Below are 22,226 nucleotides of genomic sequence, written 5' to 3'. Positions count from 1 at the left end.
TTAAGAGGATTTGTTCTGTGAAGTTTGGATTCAGTTAAAGAACCACACTTGAGGACCCAGGAGGCCACAAGAGGCCTTGAGGCCTTAGATTCCCCATCTCCCAGACCTTCAGATAATGAAAGAGCAGCTAAGGGATTCCCCACCCCTTACATCCCAAGGCCTTCTCTTTTCCAGGTTAAGCATCCCTATTTCCTTCAGTGAATTCCCACAAGCATAATTCAGAGTCCCTTTACCACCCTCATGGCCCTATTCTAGGCGCTTCTGGGAGTTTTCTAACTGCTTTGCTAAAAAGAAGACAGAGTATAGCTAAGTATATCTAAGTATAAGTATATCTAAACATAATATGACACAATACTCTATATATGGTCCAGTGCTTAGCATGGTGCCTGGCACACAGTGGGTGTAAAATAAATATTTCTTGACTTGTTTGTTTGACCAAGGCATGGTATACTTGACTATCATTTCCTGTACGCTTGTTTCTTAATACAGCTTAAGATGATATCAGCTTTTTTTTGATCCCCATATCGCACTGTTGAATCATGCTGAGCCTGTCAGCTTGATAAAACCCTCGGATCTTTTACAAACTACTGTATGTTCCCCATCTTGTACATAAGAAGTTGAATCTTTGAATTCAAGTCCTTATTAAGTATCATCTTATTCAATCTGCTCCAGTGTTCTAGCCTGCCAAAACCTTTTTGGAGCCTAGACTATGTATAAACTATACCTCCCAACTTCATGTAACCTGAAAAAATGGTAAGCATGACTCCTTACAAATGACTTCAAACCAAATCATTCACAAAAACGTTAAATAACCTAGAGCTAAGTACAGACCCCTGAGAAACCTTATCATAGACATATTTCCAAGTTGAAATTCAAGAATTAAGGTCACTGAATCACAATAATTTAACTAGTTCTAAAACCACCTATTTTATATAATCTATCAATAAAGCAGCAAACATTTAATAAGCAGCTTCTTTTCTACAAGACTATGCAAACCTCTATCAAACATTTTGTTAATATCTAGGTAAGCAATATCTTCAGAATTCCTTTGATCTACCATAGTCTAATAATCCTGAAGACAAAAAAGAAATGTTTAGCATAGGATGATTAAGCCATGCTGGCCCTATATAATTACTATGTAAGCTAACTATCTTTTCTTAATGACTAAACTTATCAAGGGCATTTACTTTGTTCGGTCTCTTGGGTATCAATTCTCTATTAGTCACTTTGTCCTTTCCTTTTTGGTCCAAGGACCATTCTCCTAGACAGAGAAAATAAGCAAAATAAAAGTTGAATAGTTTTTACTAACTATCCTTTATGCCTGGGACACTTTCCCTCTTCACCTCTGGCTGCCTTAACTTTCTTCAAATCACAGATAAAATCCTACCTTCTATATATAGGAAGCTTTTCCTGATCCCCCTTAATTTTAGTGCCTCCCCTCTGCTGATTATTTCAAATTTTTCTTTGTATACAGCTGCTTGCATGTTGTCTCCTTGTTAGATTGTGAGCTCCTAGAAAGCAGGGACTATCTTTTGCCTTTCTTTGTATACTCAGCACTTAATATGTCTTAATACATCTACACATAGTAGGCACTTAATATTGACTGACTGACTCTTTTTCCATCACCATTATTCTATTTGCCTCAAACAAAGGTCCTATGCCTTCCTTGATTGCCTCTTTGCCCCTAAATTCTGAAAGAGACCAATGAAACTAATCTCTTCAATTGGGGAGCTTTTTCCACCCCCAAACGTATATCACAACTCATTCACGCCTGCCCATATGGATTGACTCTTGTCCATCTTCTCCCAAAAGTCTGTCGCAGGAGAGATACACAATGTGTTATCTCATTGCCACAAATAAACACTAGTCAAATATTAGTACTGAAGAGATGGATCTTCCATTCTCCAAAAGATAAATGGTCAAAAGAAGACAAACCATTTTCAAAAGAAGAAAAAGACATTAACAGTGATGTAAAAAATATCTTAAATCACAATTTTAATCACATGAAATTGAAAAGTCATTGCACAAAATCAAGGTAGTTATAAGTAGGATGGAAACAAGGAACTGAGAAAATTCTTCACAGCAAATTTATCTGATAAAGGTCTGATACCCAAGATATATTAAGGAAGTGATTCAAGTACGTAGGAATAAAAGCCATTCCTCAATATATAAGGTCAAAGGATAGGAACAGGCAATTTTTAAAATAAGAAATACAAAGTATTAACAACCCTATCAAAAATGTCCCAGATCACTAATAAAAAGAGAAATGGAAATTAAAGCAACTCTGAAATTCTTTCTAACATTCTTCAGATTGGCAAAAATGGCAAAGACAATGCAAATGACAATTTCTAGAGGAAATGTTGGATGGCAGGCACACTAACACATTGTTGGTGGAACTATGAACTTGTACAATCACCATGAAATGCAATCTGGAATTATACACAAAAGTCACTAAACTATGAATAGTTTTTTAATCCAGTGATACCACCATTATGAATTACAATCCAAACAGATTAAAACAAAAACACAGAAGGACAGGACCCATATACACAAGAATAATCATAGCAGCACTTTTTGCTGCAGCAAAAAATTGAAAACCAAGAAAGAGTTCATCAATTGAAGAATGCCTGAATATTATAGCACATGGCTTTAATAAGCTACTATGACTGCAACGTGAAAAAAAATGAAAAAAATGGATTTAAAGAAACCTGCAAGGACCTGTATGAACTGATACAAAGTGAAGGGAACAGAACCAAGAGTACAATGACTACAATGTTGTAAAGAAAAACAAGTGTGAAAGACTTAAGAACTCTGATCAATAACTGTCCAACCACAGTTAAGGATAAATGATAAAATATGTCCTACCTCTTAACAGAGAAGTAGAATAAGATATATATTTTCAGACACAATGTATAAATTTGCTTTGCTCGTTAAAAAGTTCTTTTTAATTTTGAAGGAGTTGAGAATTGGGAGAAACAGGACTAAATATATTCATACAAAATTAAAAGAAGGTAGATTTTTTTTTTTTACTTAGGACACTATACAAAACTTTCTAACCACAATTTAATAACAAAATGGCATGCTTCATAAGTAGTAAGAACGATGTCACTGAAAGTATTCAAACCAGATGCCCCCTGCAAAGTGTGTGGTTGAGGGGTATTCTCTTTTGTTCAGGAGGCTTGGCCTCTGAGCTTCTTCCTAGACTAAGCTAGTATGAAACCTGTACTCTTTTGTTGATATTTTCTTTTTAGTAAACCCTATAATTCTAGAATATACATTTTGAGAAGGAATATTTTAGTTAAAATCTATTTGATTTTTTAACACTTCTCTTTTATGTATTGCATTTTTTAAAAGAGAAGCAAAGAAAACAGGATGAGAAGCCTCAGGATGGAGTAGAGGACCCAAGTCTTCCTGATTCCAAATCCTGTTTCTGATACTTACTCGCTGTGTGATCTTCAGAAAATTACTTAAACTCTCTGAGCTTGAGTTTTTTCCTCAATGGAGTTTTTACTAGCTGCGCTCTGGATCCCTTCCAGCTCTAAATCTATGATCCTATGACTCATAGGAGAGTCAGCAGCCTATTAATAGAGCTTGTCAAACAAGAGTTAGGATTACAAACAGGAGTTCTGCATCCAGACAGTTCTAAGATAAAATGGTCATTGGTAACCTACATAGAGAAGAATGTAGGTGAAAACGCACTGTAACTGTCAAGTTCTATAAGTTTATAAATAAATGTGTGTATATTAATATACACATAATCTTATTTTAAAAATAAAGGCTCACAAAGATAATCAGATTTCTTCACAGAAGACTGGGGTTTAAACTGCCGACCTGTGGCAAGTCACTGAAACACTCTGAGCTTCACTCTTCACATCTGTAAACGAGGGAGATAAAACCTGTGCTGCCTAATTCATACAGCTGATTGGAGATTAAATATGATATTTCTTTATAAAGTATTACTAAATGTAAATATGGGCAGCTAGGTGGTGCAGTGGATAGAGCACTGGGACTGGAGTCAGGAAGACCTCAGTTCAAATTCAGCCTTAGCCACTTATTAGCTGTGTGACCCTGGGCAAGTCACTTAACCCTGTTTGCCTCAATTTCCTCATCTGTAAAATGATCTAGAGAAGGAAATGGCAAACCAGTCCATTATTTTTGCCAAGACAATCTCAAATGGGGTCACAAAGAGTTAGATACAACTGAAACAACTGAACAGCCAAAAGGTCAATGTAAAATATTTAATTATGCATCCTAATTTGCAAACTCAGATTGCAATGCTAGAGTATTCTTTATGATTGACTTTCAAGAATGATTAAGAGTAGACGCCTGAAAGCAGAAGTGTATCTATTCTAGTACAAGCAATCACACCTGACACATGACCTATGGATCCTTGGGAACCTCTGGAGTTTTTGCATGAAGCACATGAAGCCGTGTGCACACCCAACACTGCAATTTTGTCACTGTGATTCTTCTCAATGGGCTAGTACCAATGAATACTAATAGTATATCTATTATCATGTGGTGAGATGAAAAAGTTACGACAATAAAAAGGAAATCACTGAAGCTAGAAAAGGCTCTTATCACCTTCACAGTAGGTCGGCTGAATTCCAGTATGAATGCAAAGTGTTTATGCTGATTAATCTTTCCATTCACAGACATGACGGATCTCATCTTCTGACTGGAGAACTGAGATGTGGGATATGGTGTGGGAATACGCGATGGCCTTTGGGAGGTTACTAGACACATACTAAGGTGAAGAGGAATACTTGTGATATCTGTTACCTAGGATCCCTGTCAAGCTGGATTGATTCAAGATCCCTGACCTGCTCTAAGGAACTTTACATAGGTGTGTGTGTATCTGTATTTATATATAATATATATTTATATATGTATATACACATATATATGTATACGTAGCTTTAAGGAATGAAATAACGATACAGGGATATTAAGCATCACATTAAAATGACAACTTCTTAACTATTAGAGTCTGACATACCGTGACAGATTCAAGTTTCTGTTTCACTTTCTGCATTCTCATAGACACTCTAGCAGCACTGATGAATTGATCAGTGGCAGATGCCATTGTATCTTGCATTGCTGAGGAACTGCTAGAAATCAGTGGATTTCTATGTATTCCACTTGCTGTCAGTGATCCACTGAAATCTTTGACCATTTCAGCCTCCTGCTGTGCAACTAGAAAAAAGTTCAGGCTTAGATTAGTGATTAGATAACTCATTCAAAAATGTAAGTTATATTTTATTAAATACGCTGAAAAAGTTTTTTTTTAAATAATAATGTTATATTATAACATTTGAAATTAACATGTAGGCTAAGCACACACTCAAATTTTAAAGCTTGTTCATTGTAGTACAATTATTTATACTACAACACTTTACAGATTAGGATTTAATTAAAGGTTATCTGGATATATAATGGAGCCTTCTGGGCTATTCAGTCTTTCGAATTTGAGAAAAATCAGAGAAGGAAAATCTTTCTTGTTTCATCTTGGTCTTTCATACCAAAGGGGTATAAATACTAAACTGAAATTCTCCTATGAATATAAGGAACAGGGTTCAGGTAGGGAATCAGGAGCCACTGAAGGATTCTGAGTTGGAAAATTATATGAGCGGACCTGTGTATTAGGAAGTAGTTAGGGGTGCTGAGCCCAGAAGATCCACCATCAGTGGGACCACCCTATTCTCTTGCCTTCTCTCCCTTAACCATCCAGACTCCACGGGGAGCAGGGAGAGGGAAGAGGGAATAGTGACATGGCTGCTCACACTAACTGGATGAGGGAGGATTCACCTACTTTAATCCTTCCAGTGAGATGGAGGAACACCACCAGGCTTGACCGCTTTGCCCTTCCACTGGACCGTTCCCTGTCTATGTCCCCCAGACTCCTGGGCACTGACATCTCGCCTGCTCATGTATCCTATGAACCAGTGGTCCTGGTTATATGTCCTATTGCTGGACTTTTTCTTCTGCTCTGCAGCTCAACTCACTTTTATATGCTGTCTCTCCAGTTAGAGTACAAGCTCCCTGAAAGCAAGAACAACCTAGTCTTTTCTATTTGTACTCCTAATGTTTCACACAGTGCTTGGCACACAGAAAACAGTTAATAAATTGCTTTTTCCATTCATTCATTCATTCATTCATTCATTCATTCATTGTAAAGGGTGGATAAAAGAGTCTAGAGATAATCAATAATCAATGAATCAATAAAGATTTATTATATGCCTAGCTGTTTTCCAGGCACCATGCTAAGTGCTGGAGATAAGGAGAGATAAGGCGGAAGGCTAGTATCATAATCTGGACAATGATGGTCTGAACTAGGTTGGCAAGGAAGGATTCTTTCCTCTAGGTCTAAATTCTGTTTCTACTATTTAAAAAAACCCCAAAACTTCTAATAAATTTTAACAATATATTTCAATTTAATTAAATATTTTAGAATTTCATGTAAAGAAATCTTTTCTAATAAATTTTTAATAAAGACCTGGGCACCTTCAATCAGAAATATTATTTTTTAAAAAGTACATATGCTCTTTTGTCTTCTATCACTCTTGTAAAGATATTTTTAACTTTACTCGGTATATCTAAAACTTTCACTTTATGATTTTGTCAGTGAAGCTTTCAAAAAGGCTTTTTAAACTACTTAAACATCGAAACACTTTTTAATTTTATTGATAATAGAAGTAGTGCTGCAGACTGGAAAGAGAACAAACTTTGAGGTCAGTAAGACCTGAGTTCAAGTCTTGCCTATGGAAACTGGGGCTGAGAAGGGTTAAATGATTTGTCCATAATCACACAAGTAATAAATATAAGAGAGAGGATCTATACCCATATAGTCTTAACTCAAAAAATAGCATTCAATCCACTAGGACCATCCTATGGTCAATTTTCTTTACATGCAAATTTTTAAAAATGAGGCAAATGGATAGAATATTTTATATCATTATTTTCTGCATTTCCAAATGATAACCAGAAAGAGTTATTTATAAGTAAGAGTTGGTGTTGTTCAGTTGCTTCAGTCATGCCTGACTCTTTGTGACCTCATTTGGGGTTTTCTTGGCAAAGGTACTGCAGTGGTTTGCCATCTCCTTCTCCAGTTCATTTTATAGATGAGAAAGTGAGGCAGGATTTGAACTCTGGTCTTCTTGACTCCGGGCCTGACACTCTACCCACTGTGCCACCTAGCTGCTCAGAAGAGTTACTTCTACACTGTTAACAGTAAGACTCCTCTCTGATTTGATTTCATAAAAAAATAAGCGCAGCTCACCTTTGTGCACTTGTGATAGCGTGGTTCACTTTGAGGCTTACAAATGATTTTTGTGCAAGATCTGTTGTTGCTGGCAGTCCTCTTTAATTCAAGTGAACTCTCCTATTTCTAACTCACTGGTTCATTTATTGCTTTTCAGCATTGGGCAGCACGTCATCAGTGATAAAAATGTATCTAACACTTCCCATGCAAAAGAGGAAACTTTGAAGGTAAGCTACTGACCTGAGCAATAGCTTCTGGAATTCTCCCTCATTCCTCATCCTCGGCCAAGATGGAAGAGGCAGTGTGAGAGTGGGTAACAGTGCTTCTACAATGCTCGCAGGCTGGATATGCTTCAGCCCTAACTCTGGGGAATCCTGTTCTACTATTTTTAGCTGAGGGACTCGGGGAATGCCAAGGAGAAGGTGATTCCTAGACCATTTAATGTCGAGTAGGATCTGTGACATTCATGTTTAAGAAACTGCAGGAAACTTTGGTAGGTGTCCTAAGCCTCACAGCACACAAGATGGTTGGGTACTACTACCATTCTTCAGGACCTTTACTAACTTCTGGAATTTGTTGCCACCATAATAATAATAACTCCTTACATTTGTATAGCACTTTGAGGTTTACAAAGTGCTTTTTTTCACAACAATCTCAGAAGGTAGGCAGCTGGTAAAGTGACTCACCTAGGGTCACACAGCCATTAAATGTCTAAGGTAGGACCCAAACTCAAGTGTCTTGTATCCACATCTAAAACTATTTTCTTTATCACCCCTCTGCCCTCAAATATGTTGGGTTGGCCTTGGTTGGGCTGGATTGACCTCAAGGTCAAACTACCATATCGATCCAAATATAAGTCATATTCTACCCTCCCCCTACATTATCAACTACTCAAAGATGGCTTATATAAAACCTAAGTGTATCCTATCATTAGTCCATTATTTCTTAATGTTACCCTACATGTTTTTTCCTTTCCTTTCAAAGAAGTCTCAAATTGGGGGTGTGGCCTAGATTCAAGCTGGTGGTGTAAGTTCCTTCAAGGTTAAGAAGATTTGTTCAGTTTTGTAGTACAGTGCTTTGAACATAGTAGGCATTAAATGTTTGTAAAACACCCTATTTGTTACTCTCTTGCAAGGGTGGGGAACCTGTAGCCTCCAGGCCAGATGCGGCCTTCTAGGTCTTTGGGTGTGGCCTTTGGGTTCAGTCCAAGTGTTATAGAACCAATCCTTTTATGAAGGAGGCCTTAAATCCTTTTCCATTAAACTACTAAGGTTGTTGTTATTGTTGGGTTGTTTTCTAGCCCTGTCATGTCTGACTCTTTGGGACCCCATTTGGGGGTCTGCTTGGCAAAGACACAGGGGTGCTTTGCCATTTTCTTCTCCTTCATTTTACAGATGTGGAAACTGAGGCTAACAGGGTCAAGTGACTTGCCCAGGGTCACACAGCTAGTAAGTGTATGAAGCCCCATTTGAACTTTAGTAAGATGAGTCTTTCTGACTCTAGGCCCAGCACTCTCTCTCTACTGCGCTACCTAGATGACCTACAACAACAACAGCATGGTGTAATAGATTGCTCTTCTCATCAAGAAGACAGAGGCTCAAATCGTACCTACAATGCTAAATGTCTGTGAGACCAGGGATGGTTAAGTCATTTAACCCCTTAACCATTTAACCTAACTTTCCGGTCTCATTTCATACTACCCTTGTTTATGTTGGATCCAGACTCAAGCACACTCCATTCCCGTTCTGCCTTCTCATCTTTGTGGTTTTGTCACAACGTCCCCATGCCTGGAATGGAGACTCCTTCCTCTGCACATCTCTCACTGAACAAGTTCCTCTCTTGCTTCAAGGCCCAATTCACATGCTACCATTCTGGTGAAAGACCTGTGTTTCAATCCTGGCTCTGTTGTTTACCCTGGGTCTGACTTTAGATAAAATACTTGGCCTTCTGGGCCCCAGTTTCCTAATCTGTGAAATAAGGAGGGGTGAACTACACAGTGGTGCTTTCCAGCATTATAGCATATGTATGGCCTCAAGTCTTTATCTAATTTGAGCTTTCAGATCAATTATTCAATGCTAATTACGTAGTTTGTGAAGAATTTATAACAGATTCTGTAGAAAGATACCAAAAAAGCATACCAGCTTTAAAAAGTTGTGGCAGTTTCATGGCATACTTTACACCATACTGACAACATACTAAAATATGCTGACCTAGAATCTGTTATATTTCCTACTGCATAACTTCGTATGAGTGTGAGAACAACAATATCTGAGTTTCCTTTTGAATCACCCATCCTCAGTACTTCTAGAAAAGCATTTCAATAAGATAAAAAAAAATGCCACTTTTCAATTAAAGTGAACTAAACCTTGAAGAAAAGGTAACTGCATACATTTCTGTTATAAAGTCTTTGTTTCAACTTAAATTGTGCTTGAAATAGAAATGTCAGTTAACTCATTAAGTGAAAAACATTTTCAAATCATGAAATAATAGTACATAATTTGATATAATTATAATTTGTCCAATTTTTTAAAGCAAAATAACTAATTTTATTCTGAATCTTTGAGAAAATTCTTGATATGAAACTTGAAAAACTGTAGGTTTATAATAAATTTTTGGCTAATCTTTAAAAATATTTTATGAGGAAGGGAAATAAAACCTCAAACTTAATAGATGTTATGGGCATTGTTTAGAGCTCCAGTTTCCTATCCGTGGTAGCAGTTAATTTATTAGCGAATGTCTGGATAAAATTAAGTCAATGAACATTTATTATATTATATTTTAAAATGAAAATTAAAAAATGATGAAAGAAGAGATGAAAACATCTTCTATTCATAGCTTATAACAACTGACACAACTTTTAGTCAAGGTATAGAATACTTCACACAATTAAAATTCATTTAATTCTGAAGTATAACAAAAAATCTTAATAGCACAATAGCATGGTATAGGATTGAGTGATAAAGGATATCATAGCTAACTGAATTATGAGGATAATATTAAGTAAATTAAGATGTAAATTCCAGTAGCTAATATGCTGCCTAATTACAGTGGAAAAGACCGCAAGACTCAGTTTATTGAAAACATTCAAGAGTTTTAATCAGCTAAAGCAGTTAGGCAAGGTTCAAGATGTGTCTTGTCTGGAAGACACGAGCCACAACGAAAACATTGTGGAACTAATGGTGACTTAGAGGGGACAGTGCCATCTAGTGGACAAACTTGGTTCACTTTGCGTAATCATCAAACATTTCTAAGAACTTCCCCAAATACGAACAGGTCCAATTTTTAAGTTTACTAAGCACAGGAAATGTAATAATCATAATACATGTTATGTGTATGTGCTGTAAAGGCATTAATTATTTTGTAGTTTAAAATTGGCTCATAATTAAAATTAGACAGTTCAAAACAAAATTACCACTACCGAACTTTTTTGAGCACCTGCTATTTGTGGGGCACTGTACTGGGGAATGAAGTCATTGTACTAAATTTAAATATTAAGTAAAAAAAATTAAAACATTAATTGATGAAGTCTCTGTAAATTTAAGACAGAAGAAGCCGTTTTTCTAACTACTACTGTTATGGGAATTTTAAAAGTACATTATCTGTGGTACCTTGTGACTAAATCTTGTATAACTATATGATTAACCCTTTCAACACCAGGCACAATAGAACTGCCTTCTGAAAGTAAAAATTGTGTTTCTTACCAAAAAAAGCAAAAAGTCAGTAGTATGAAAGATTCAAAAGCCCACAAGCTGAACACATGGGTACAGAGAAAGAGGTATGCTGACTCTTCACAGATTTTGCTAGAACTGAAAAATGGGTGATACATTTAGCTACCATTGTGGTCTCCAGGAGAGCTTGCTTAGGATGATTAAAAATATATATATACATGCTCATTCCATTTACTATGTAAATACCTAAAACTACCAAAGTTGAAGTTTTAGAAACTTTAAAGATTCATTAGAACTAGGTTCGAGAACAAATTCTAGCTAAACAACTTTTAAAACTGAATTCTCCACCATTTAATTTTTTCTCACAAAATATGTAGTATTTGAAATTTTTATTAAATTAGTAAAGTATGTATATAGAGAAATGTAGTACTATAAAATAGGCAGTAGTTTGACTTCTAAAGTAAAATATTTAGAAGTCAAAAGATCTACAGAAGCTTAATTAATAGTGGTAATAAATACTGTTCAAGTTAAGACTTCAAACTTTACTTGACTGTGTAATGAGGGGCAAATTTAATAAGGAAAGACCTGGGGGTTTGATTTATAATCATTTCCACTTAACTTTTTATTTTAAATCACAGGTAAGCTCCCTTAACTAATTTGTTACTAAGCTTTATCATTTACAAAGTGGGCAACTGATGGTTGGAGTGCCTATTGGAAAACTGTAAGGATGAATTTATATTCATGAAGATCAAAGGATTATTGATTTAAAGCTATAAATTTTTCTAAGGATCATCCATCACTCAATCAATGAGTATTTATTAATTGTCTACTATGGGCTAGGTGCTGGAGATACAGAGACAAATGAAATGATTTCCACTTTCAAGGATGTTACATTCCATCAGGATAGACAACATTGGTAAGTTCATACAGAATAAACACGAGGTAAATTCCATACAAGGCAGTTAGGGAATGAGGACACTAGCAGTGAAAGGATCCAGAAAGCATCATGTAGAAAGGTGGTGTGTGAGCATGATCCGCTTAATGAATTCCCTTCATTTGACAGATAAGGAAATGGGTCTTACAATGTGTTCCAAATACAAAGGATTTTAAAGGAAGTTTTAGGTTAATAATTTTAATGTATTTAAAATATATTTAACTGTATCCTTACAGATTGAAAGAACCCAATTGGCAGATAAAGACTACAGACTTGCAGTGCTGGAAGGAACAACCACTGCTATTTAGTATGAATAATGAAGGAATATAATGAATGAATAAAAAAGTATTAAGTGCTTACTATGTGCCTGGGACTGTGCTAAATGCTAGGGATACAAATGAAAAAGTGACACACATTCAGCCCTCAAAAAGCTTAGGTTCAAATAGGGAGAGATAACACATAAAGGGGAATGGTGGCCAGGGTTCTAGTAATTGGGTATATAACAGGGATGGCAAGGTGATCCACAGGGCATTCTAATTGACAAACTCCTTTCTAGAAGCAATAATACTATTTATTAATTACTGTCTCCAGAGTCAGAGATGGAAGGGGATGGGGAGGGGAGAAATGTAAAGGGATATGCAGGTACAGGCATGACAGATGGCTGGATGGCAGATTGAGATGTAATTAAGGGCTAAGTAAGTTTGAACACAGTCCCCAATCAAGACGGTGAGTTCCAAGGTTGAGTAGATTAAAAGTAGGGTAGTGCAAAAACTGTATTTGATAAACATATGGAATGAACTGGACAGATGCTTCCTGGTGCTTTTTCCTTTGCTACCCGGGGTGCTACTCCTTGTTCCAGCTGGTAGAACACATCTGGCTTGAAAACTGCAAGTCTAAGATGGATCAGGTTGCTTAATTCTCCATCACTACATCCTCTGAGTTTCCATGAGATCCATGGCAACATCAGTGGCATCTTCCATTCCAGAATTAGTACAGGACTGACAGTTTTTCAGGGGAGAAAGTCAAATCCACAAAGCTGAAAGCAATCAAAGGAATGAACGGGTACAATAGCATGGGGAAATTATACCCAGGGCAGCTCCTAAAAGCTGCCACTGCAACCAAACTGAGGTTCTTAAAACTTAAATTTCCTTACCTGTCAAAATAAGGCTAGTACTTGTCTGGTCACTTTACAAATTTATTAGGAGAACCAAATATGTTAATGTATGTGTAACATGTTTTGAAAATTCTAATGCTCTCTGTAAATGTATGGCAGTATTATTTTTATTGCGACTATTATTCAAATGTAAGTCAGAACACATAAATACAACAAAGATAAAATAATTTTTAATAGACATTTAAGCATAAATTACACAGAATTTATATTTATTACTGTCAAACAGAGATACATTTATATATGCTAAAGGGGTTTTGCGCAAGAGAGAAGAGCCAGCTAATATTAGTCTGGAATGAGTTTACAAGGAAGGTGAGGTTGAGCAGCGCTTATAAGAAGAGAAAAGACATGCTTTGGCAAAGAGGGGGTGGGAACATGTTCTAAATGGTGGGAACAACATATGTGCCTGTGCAAAGGTGAGAGTAAATGAATAATAAACTAAGCTAATTCAATGATAAAAATTATTATTCGGGATTGAAATGATTTGCTGGAAGTAGATGATGAAAATCTCAAAGATCAAAAAGATCAGTATATTAAATCCTGAAAAATTATAGGCAAGGAATCTTTTCCTTTACTTTTACAGGTTGATGTGAAATGTCCATGCTATATAATAGGTTCAATTATAAAGTACTTATCTGAACATTTATCTCGGACACAGAGAGGGAACTGTTTGAGAATGCTTGTTTGAACGAGACAACAGAAGACTTTTTTTATGATACAAAAAATACTTTTGAAAAATTTTTCCATGGTTTAAACTTAGATAACATTCAACTATATGAATTATGAGAAAAAGAAGGCACTTAAATGACAAGTTGTTGATTATTTAATTTAATAAGCATGAATTAAGCCTCTATATGATGAGCTAGGGAAGAAATATATATTAAAATATAGTAGTTATTTTTATATTTCTCCCAGTAAAACTTTTGGAAATGACATTTTCATTATAAAAGTGTCCTTTTAACAAAAATTGACGATGTTGCTTTTGGTATTTAACAATTCTCGTAAAAGGTCCTTTTTTTAGAAGAAACATCTAATTTATTAGCAATTTTTATATCCTACAACAAAATGTTTTAGGTTTATAATTTATTTCCATTATCTATGAGCTTAGTACTTAGCATTGAGTATTAATGGAATCATTCTCCCCCAGATTCGGTTCTCACTTCTATGCAGGTAACTCCCAGATCTCTCTATCTATCTAGCTATAATCTCCTGAGCCCTAGACCTACATCGCAAGCTGCCTACTGGACATTTCAAAATGGATGTCCCAGAGGCATCTTAAACTCCACAAGTCCAAACACAATTAATTGTCTTTCTCCCTCAAACCAGCACTCTTAAATTCCATTATTATTCACAAGGGCAGCATCTTTCCACCAATCCAGGTTTACAATTTATGTGTCATCTGCAAGGCCTGACACCCCCTATATATATTCAATAAGCTGCCAGATCTCATTGTTTCTTTCTCCACAGTGTCTCTTACAAATGCCCTCCTCTTTTCCCACACAAAGACATGTATTCTATGGTCCAGCCAAACTGGACTACTTGCTGTTCCTCACAGAAGATACCCACCTACATACCTTTGCACTGTATGTCCCCATACCTGGAATGTTCTTCCTCCATACCTCTGCCTCTTGGAAATACTAGGTTCTTTCAAGAATCAGGTTACCTTCTGCAAGAGGCCTTTCCTGGTCCTCCCAGCTGCAAGTGGCTTCCTGTCCAAGGTTACCCCGTGTCTGCTTTGTATGGGTCATACTTAGAGACATATGAACCTATGTTTTCTCCTCTGTCAGGCTATGAGCTCCCTGAGGACAGGCTGTTTCATTTTTGTCTTTTCACCCCTAGTGTTTAACACAATGCCTGGCCTACTGGAAATACTATGCACTTAAAAAATATCTGACTGATTGATTGCCTAAATAGACTTTAGGGAATCACATTGTATCTTTAATTCCCAAAGGCATTTCTATAGAAACATGAATATCTGTTAATGATACTATCATAATTCTAAGAATATGAGAAGCAACAATGCAGGATGCTTTAAAAATACTAAACTAAAAATACACCCATAAGGTGTCCCTAAAGTCTGGACACATGGCAAAATGCATATTTTGAAATATTTGGAATATTAACAGACCTTAGCCCCCTTGACTTCTTTTTCTGGGGTATGCTAAAGGAGAAGGTTTACTCAATGAAAATCACAGCTGCAACACACCTGATTGAACACATAAAGAGTAAATGTGCTAAAATTGATAGCAATATGGAGTTATTGCATCGAGTTCATGTGAATCTTGCAAAGCACATCAACTTTTGCATCACAAATGATGGAAATCATATTGAAGATGTTATTTGTTAATATTCCAATTAAATAAAATGTTGAAAAATTTCATTCATTTCATTTCTTGAAAATATGCATTTTTGCCTGTGTCCAGACTTTAGGAACACCCTGCACATAATAACCTTTCTTTCTTCCTTTCTTTCAAATTTCTTATAATCATCAAATTGTTGAATGAAAAGAGAATTTAGACATTCTATTATTCTTTTCCTTTCTCATGGTACTTTATTTTCCTTCTTTTCACATTAAGAAAGTCTCAAAAGATTTAGATTACTAAAATGATGTGTCATTAATAAACATATAGCAATGGGAAAAGAAATTAATTGAACCTATTTCAACTTGAAATACTAAATATCCCAAATTACTGAATATTATTGAGGAAATTAGGTAAAATTGTAATAAACTTAGTATAAAAAATAAAACCTATCCATCACTGATTATCATCATTTATAAAAATACAGCTTTGCTGGTATACACAGAAGTCAAAACACCAAACACAACCTAATCAAAATATTACATAATCGATTAAAAGCAGACGTCTATAATTTCATTTCAAACACAAAATAATGAAATTCATATTAAAACATTTTCCTAATAATTTTAAAGAAAATATGTGTTGCTCAATTTACAGACTGCTTCCCTTGCATATCTGAATCCAAACAGTTTGCTATTCCTTCTACATAAGTATATTTTTATTTTTTCCATAATAATCATGTTTATGAAAAAATCATAATAGCTGTTTATGTAGCACTTTGTAGTTCACAAAATACTTTAGGTATGTTATCTCATTCAACCTTCATAGCAGCCTTGTAAGGTAGGTAAAGATTGTCATCTACAACATGAGGATATAGACTCAGAAGGATTAAATAATGTGCGTAAAGTCACATGGCTAGTAAAGTAGTAGAGCCAGGCCATGGTCCCTGATGCTTTGATGCCCAAACTAACAGTCTTTCAGGGCCACCACAGTGACATACTTTATAACAACAACAAAAAAAATCAAGAATCTCTTTTACTTGCTCAACTCACTGACCATACATACATTCATACATATATATATCTTTGCTAATAAGCATGAATCTTCACGAGAATTCAAAGTTCTTGGCAACACAGAACTTAAAGTACCTTATGGACCACCTGGTCTAATCCATACCTGAACAAGAATATTCTCTACATATTCAACAAGGGGATATCCAGCTTTTGCTTGAAGACTCTCATAAAAACCCACTAACTGTGAAGGCAGACAATTCTACTTTTAAATAGTTCTCAATGTTGGGAAATTTTTCTTGAGATTTAGCTGAATTCTACTAAATGTGACTTTTATTATTTAATGTATTTTTTGCTTAATAGGTAGGAGTCTTACCTTTGTAATCATAAATATAGACCAGTATTGGCTCATTTTGACCAAATGCACAAAATGCTACCATGTGTTCATGTGGATGAAAAGCAACATCTCGAAGAGGGGATGTATATGAAAGTTCAGAATACATTGCAACTTGGTCTCCTAAAAAAGGAAAGATAATAATAGTCAATTCTTTTGAAGCTTCATTTTTCTATCCTTCAATACACTGATGAATCTATGATCTCATCAATACAAGTACAAAGAAACAGTAATATCTGTTGATATTAAGGTTATATTATTATTATATTCTTTGAAATTAAAAAAACATTTTATACACTCTACCTCACTTTATTCTCAAAACAATATTATGATATACTAAAAACACTAAGATTCAATAATTTGTATATTCACAACAATGCCTATGCATGAAAGTATTCTGCAACCATCTAATTAATATTTTATATTGTCATATAACTGAAATTTAAAATCTTGAATAATTCAAATATTTTAGAAAGCATTTTAAGTAATTATATATCTTCAATTAGTTACTTATCCTTGACTTATATATCCTAGAATTAAGTGGAATTACACAGGAAGTTCATAACTTATGAGCATCTCAGTTACAAATATTTCATATAAACCAATAGATAGCTTGCCTGAGGCCTCATTTCTCAACCACATCTCTGCTGGAACATCTCCAGTCCCCACCACCACTAAAGACAGTTTCCTATCCCTCCTTTTACTGCCTCAGAAACCCAATTTCTATTGCATATGCTTGGTGTATTTGTGTATGTGAATGAGGATGAGCAATGGAGGGCTACTACTGAGGGGAGAAAAAGGAAATATTCCCATAAATGGATACTCAATAAATATTTGATAATGAGGATAATGTGTTTCTATTACCCTGAAATGGAAGGCGAGGTAAAGTTTTCACACAGGACAAGGTTATGAATGGTGAATGAATTATTATTATTTTGGTATAGTCCCCTAGATGGGACTCACCTGTTTAGCTTTCTTACCTATTATCTTACCTATTACACAAAGAACAGGGGATTAATCAAAGTATGCGGGACAAAGTCCATGATTTTTATTCAGAGATGACCTCTAAAGGTACTATTTATTCTTATATGCAAGGCTAACAATCTTGGTTTTCTCGTTTCTAAGCCCACAGAAAATTATAAGAAGCAAATTATAAAGTTAGAAAAGCAAGGGAAAAAGTGACCGGGCTGATACAGGAAGAGATGAAACATAAAAATATAAAAGCAAAGCGAGCAACAGAACTCCAAAAGACACAGCAGTGTAGATTCGTGTAGTGCAGGGCCAAATGTCCTATCACACCTGGCATAACCTCGGGCTTTTATTGTACTACAATCTAATACAAAAGCCAGGATTCATAATGATGAACTGGATTTATGAAACAGAAATATTAAACTGGGTTTGGTATGCTGTTTAACAAGTCAGAACAGCATTTAATATTTTTTTAAAGATCACAAAAGTCAATATTTACAAAGTTTTGATGTTTAAAAGAGTAAAACCTTCTGCTATCCAAAAATCTCTGCAATTCAAAATGGCCTACCGGATTAAAACTTCCAGATGCCAAATTCATGGCATTGTTGTTAAGCCACAATCTAATTCTTATGTGCAAACTTGGGAACCTAACTAAGGCTGTTTCTATAGCAAGATGCACTCTTAACAATTCTGAAATTTCTGGAATACAATCCATTTCTATGAAGTAGAGTATTAGTCAAATATAGACTGCACTTTTTCCTTGCACTGACAAATAAAATGTGAGAATGATCTGAAAAAAAAATGCTTTTATTAGAAATTAGGATCAAGGGAATGAAAATAAAAACTATGAACAAAAACAGAAAAGTGATAAGATTGAATAAAATATATTCACTGAATTTTTAAAAATTAAAAAATAATTCTATAGTATGTCTTCTACAGACATTTTAAGCAATTATTTTTCAGTATCCAACTCTTATTTTTCCTTTTGAAAAAAAACCCCAACTTCAGAGGCAAAGTTTACTGAGCTTTTACTTTCCATCTAGATTTTTTTGTTGTTCTTTAGATATTTCATTCATGTCTGACTCTTTGTGACCCCATTCAAGATTTTCTTGGCAAACATACTGGAGTGCTTTGCCATTCATTTCCTTCTCCAGCTCATTTTACAGATGAGGAAATGGAGACAAACAGTTAAGTGACTTGCCCATGGTCACACAGCTAAGGACAGATTTGAACTCATGAAAGGAGTCTTCCTAACTCCAGGCCTGGTGCTCTATCCATTGCATCACCTAGCTGCCCCTCCATCTATATAGTCCAATGTTGCAAAGAGAAGTATTAAATATCCAGAGTCCTATGGAATTTAAAAAGAAAAAATACAGACTATGGAAAATAGAGTAATTTGGTTTTATCTTTTCTTCAATACTGAAACATCTACTCTGTGACCTGACCTAATCATTTACAATGATTTTCTTTTCTTTTTTTTTTTTTTGGAGGGGGAAGGCAGGGCAATTGGGGTTAAGTGACTTGCCCAAGGTCACACAGCTAGTAAGTGTGTCAAGTGCCTGAGGCTGGATTTGAACTCACGTCCTCCTGAATCCAGGGCTGGTGCTCTACTCACTGCACCACCTAGCTGCCCCAATGATTTTCAATAGCATTTCACACATCCAACATTTTATACTAGTAACAAAAGGAATAATTTGTCCCTCTCAACAAATTATCTTCTATCAGGTAAAAAAGGATATCATGGATGGTCAAGATAATGGATGTTAGATAATGGACAGACAGGACAAGAGATAGACTGAAATGAAAAGAATATTTAAATTCCATTTTGTGAAGTTCTCCAAATGACTTCTTGAACAAATGTCTTTATTTCCAGTTTAAACTTTTCCATCATAAAGCAGATGAGGCAGAGGCATGGTGCAAATCAAATTTAAAAGTTTATTCAAGCAGAAGAAATTTGAACTCTTTGAGGTAAAATTTCCAATTATATGTTATTTAATCTATTTTTTGGTTTTACTTATAATTACTTATAAAAAGGTTTTTACCCAGCTATAAAATCTCTGTTAAAAAGGTTTGTTTTTATTTTTGTTTGTTTTATAACATCGATACAAGACATATGACTTTCCTTGGGTAATATTATTCTAATTGTGATACTATCATAGGACTCTCATTATAGGGATATGCTTTAAGAAGATGGGTTCAGAGAGCTCATCATTGAAGTAGTCCGCCAAAATAGCAAATTAGGAAAGAAATGAGAAATGGTAAAAAGCAAAATAGAATTTAATATGAAATTCGTTTTCTTAGCATCTTTCTCAGCTTTATGACGACAGATCAATAGCCTTCAAAAATAATACTAAATAAATATATAAAAATAATACAAAAAGTTTAGACGTGGAATTTTCTGAAAAACCATCTTCATTAAAGGGGAAGCTAGGTGGCACAGTGGATAGAGCACCAGGCCTGGAGTCAGGAAGACTCATCTTTCTGAGTTCAAATCTAGCCTCAGACAGTTATTATAAGGCCAAGCCTTACTTAACCCTGTTTGCCTCAGTTTCCGAGAAGCAGATGAGAAACCACTCCAGTATCATTGCCAAGAAAAATCCAAATAAGGTTATGAAGAGCTGGACACTACTGAAAATGACCGGACAACAACAAACATTTCATTAATTGTGTTTTTATAGTTTCCTGTATTTTTCCTATATCATTCATTTATTTTATCAAGACCTAAACAAGTTCTTACCTGTTTCTGGGTTCCAAACATATGCTATACCATCCTCACTTCCAGAAAACAGAAAAGTCCCACATGGTGTTAAAGTGCTGTGAATCTTCTCCCTGTAGTTTGCAGCACCTACATACTTTCTTGTTGCTAATCTAAAAAGAAAAATAATCTAATAAATCTTTATTTCTTTAATGTAATCATTAATGTAAACATTTAATCATCTTTAAAAATTAGGATTCACAGTGATTTTCTTTAAAATAATTCAAGAATATCATTCACATGAAATAAGTTTTAGACTGTCATATTCACAGTCTATACATGTATGTGATTTCCTTCAAAATTTCCCTTCTTTTGGGTTCCAATGATATTGAGTCCTCATTAGAGGCATTTGGTCTTAACTAGAGTTATCAATATTCTTAGGTTTTATCTGTTACATAAACTGTTATTATATACTTCTTTTAGATTCTTATCACCAAACAGTGAAAGACATATTATTTAGACCCTTATGACCTCATGCTTGGTTAACTCGGCAACTTGAGAATGCTTTTAAACAATTGCTTAGTTAAATAAAACACTTATTTTTTGTAAGTCACAAATTCAATAAAATAGCAACCTATCACTTGTTCTATAGGAACACCAGTGTAAAAGATAAAAACTACTTTAGAAAATATGTCCTTTCTCCCTTAAGAATCCCATTTCTGCTTTTTCCTTTTAAGTACATAATCTCTTGATATTCCTACTTTGAAAAAAAATGAGAAAACACAGATTCAGAGTTGTAAGGAACCTCAGAGGTCATCATCTAAGCCAATCAAAACAGGGAGGAAACTGAGGCAATAAGGAATTAGGCAACGTGACCAAGATCATGGAAGAGCCAGGATTTGAAGTCGGGGCCTCCCATTCTAAATTCTAACTCTTCCAACTGTGCTACTCCTTTCCCCCAGGTTAATTTATTGGAAGAAATATCCTTTGAACCAACCCTGTGTTTTGTGTAAATTTTACTTTTCACTGCTACGTGTAGTATAGCACCGCTAATTCTACTATTCAGATAAAGGGAATTCTTTTACTAAAAGCTGCAAATTGATGTTCAATACAAAAAAGGGCATTTTTTAAAAAAGGAAGTGACAAAGTTTTAAAAAATACTAAAATACATAACAAAAAACTGATCCATACGAACCAATTAATTAGTAGTACTAACATTTATAGTTAATTATTCCATTATTTAAATCTACTTACATCCGGAGATCCATAATTCTCAGAGTACTATCCTTGGCATGTATTAACAAACGCCTTCCATTTGGATGAACTTCTAAATGGCTTATTGGAATCCCCTTAATATCATTCTCTCTAATTTCCTATAATGACAGAAAATAAAAAGAAAAAAAACTATGAAAAAATTTCATTCAAATGGGATTTAAAAACAATCTTTTTCAAAAAAAATTAACATTTCTACCTGTAGTTATAAAGCTTTTAAATGTCTTGCTAATGAAGAGTTATAGATCATAAATATTTAAATGGCCTGATAAAAATTCCTTTTAGCTTAAGATGAATTGAAAGTTATCTATAAACTTTCCTTTGCTTTATAAAAATGTTTTAAATGATCCTATTTATTTCTATAACATGGAAATCTATTTCATGACAAATTTCTGCTTCTAAGATTTTTAAAGTCCATAACTAACATTACTTCTATCCATAAGCTCCACTTTTAAAAGATATTAAGATGTCTAATTTCAGTTTAATTCACAGATAGGAAAAATGTAAAAGCTGAATCTATAAGCTTTTAAAGCTTGTGCATTCACAAAAGGA

The 22,226-nt window shown here is 34.8% G+C and overlaps 1 protein-coding gene across 1 annotated transcript in view; it reads right to left on the bottom strand.

Annotated features, from left to right (window-relative positions):
* AHI1 (Abelson helper integration site 1) overlaps nt 1-22,226 on the bottom strand; it is a 241,425-nt gene that overhangs the window by 159,252 nt on the left and 59,947 nt on the right. The window contains exons 14-17 of the mRNA XM_036765884.1: nt 21,657-21,775; nt 20,445-20,575; nt 16,721-16,861; nt 5,000-5,196 (exon numbers count right to left, since the gene is read on the bottom strand). Coding sequence (XP_036621779.1) covers nt 5,000-5,196; nt 16,721-16,861; nt 20,445-20,575; nt 21,657-21,775 — 588 coding nt within the window. The remainder of the gene's footprint in view (nt 1-4,999; nt 5,197-16,720; nt 16,862-20,444; nt 20,576-21,656; nt 21,776-22,226) is intronic.

This window comes from Trichosurus vulpecula, chromosome 7 (genome assembly GCF_011100635.1).
Source record: "Trichosurus vulpecula isolate mTriVul1 chromosome 7, mTriVul1.pri, whole genome shotgun sequence".
NCBI classification, from domain to species: Eukaryota; Metazoa; Chordata; class Mammalia; order Diprotodontia; family Phalangeridae; genus Trichosurus; species Trichosurus vulpecula.
Note: the sequence above shows the minus strand (reverse complement) of the source record. Positions and strands in the feature narration are given on the sequence as shown.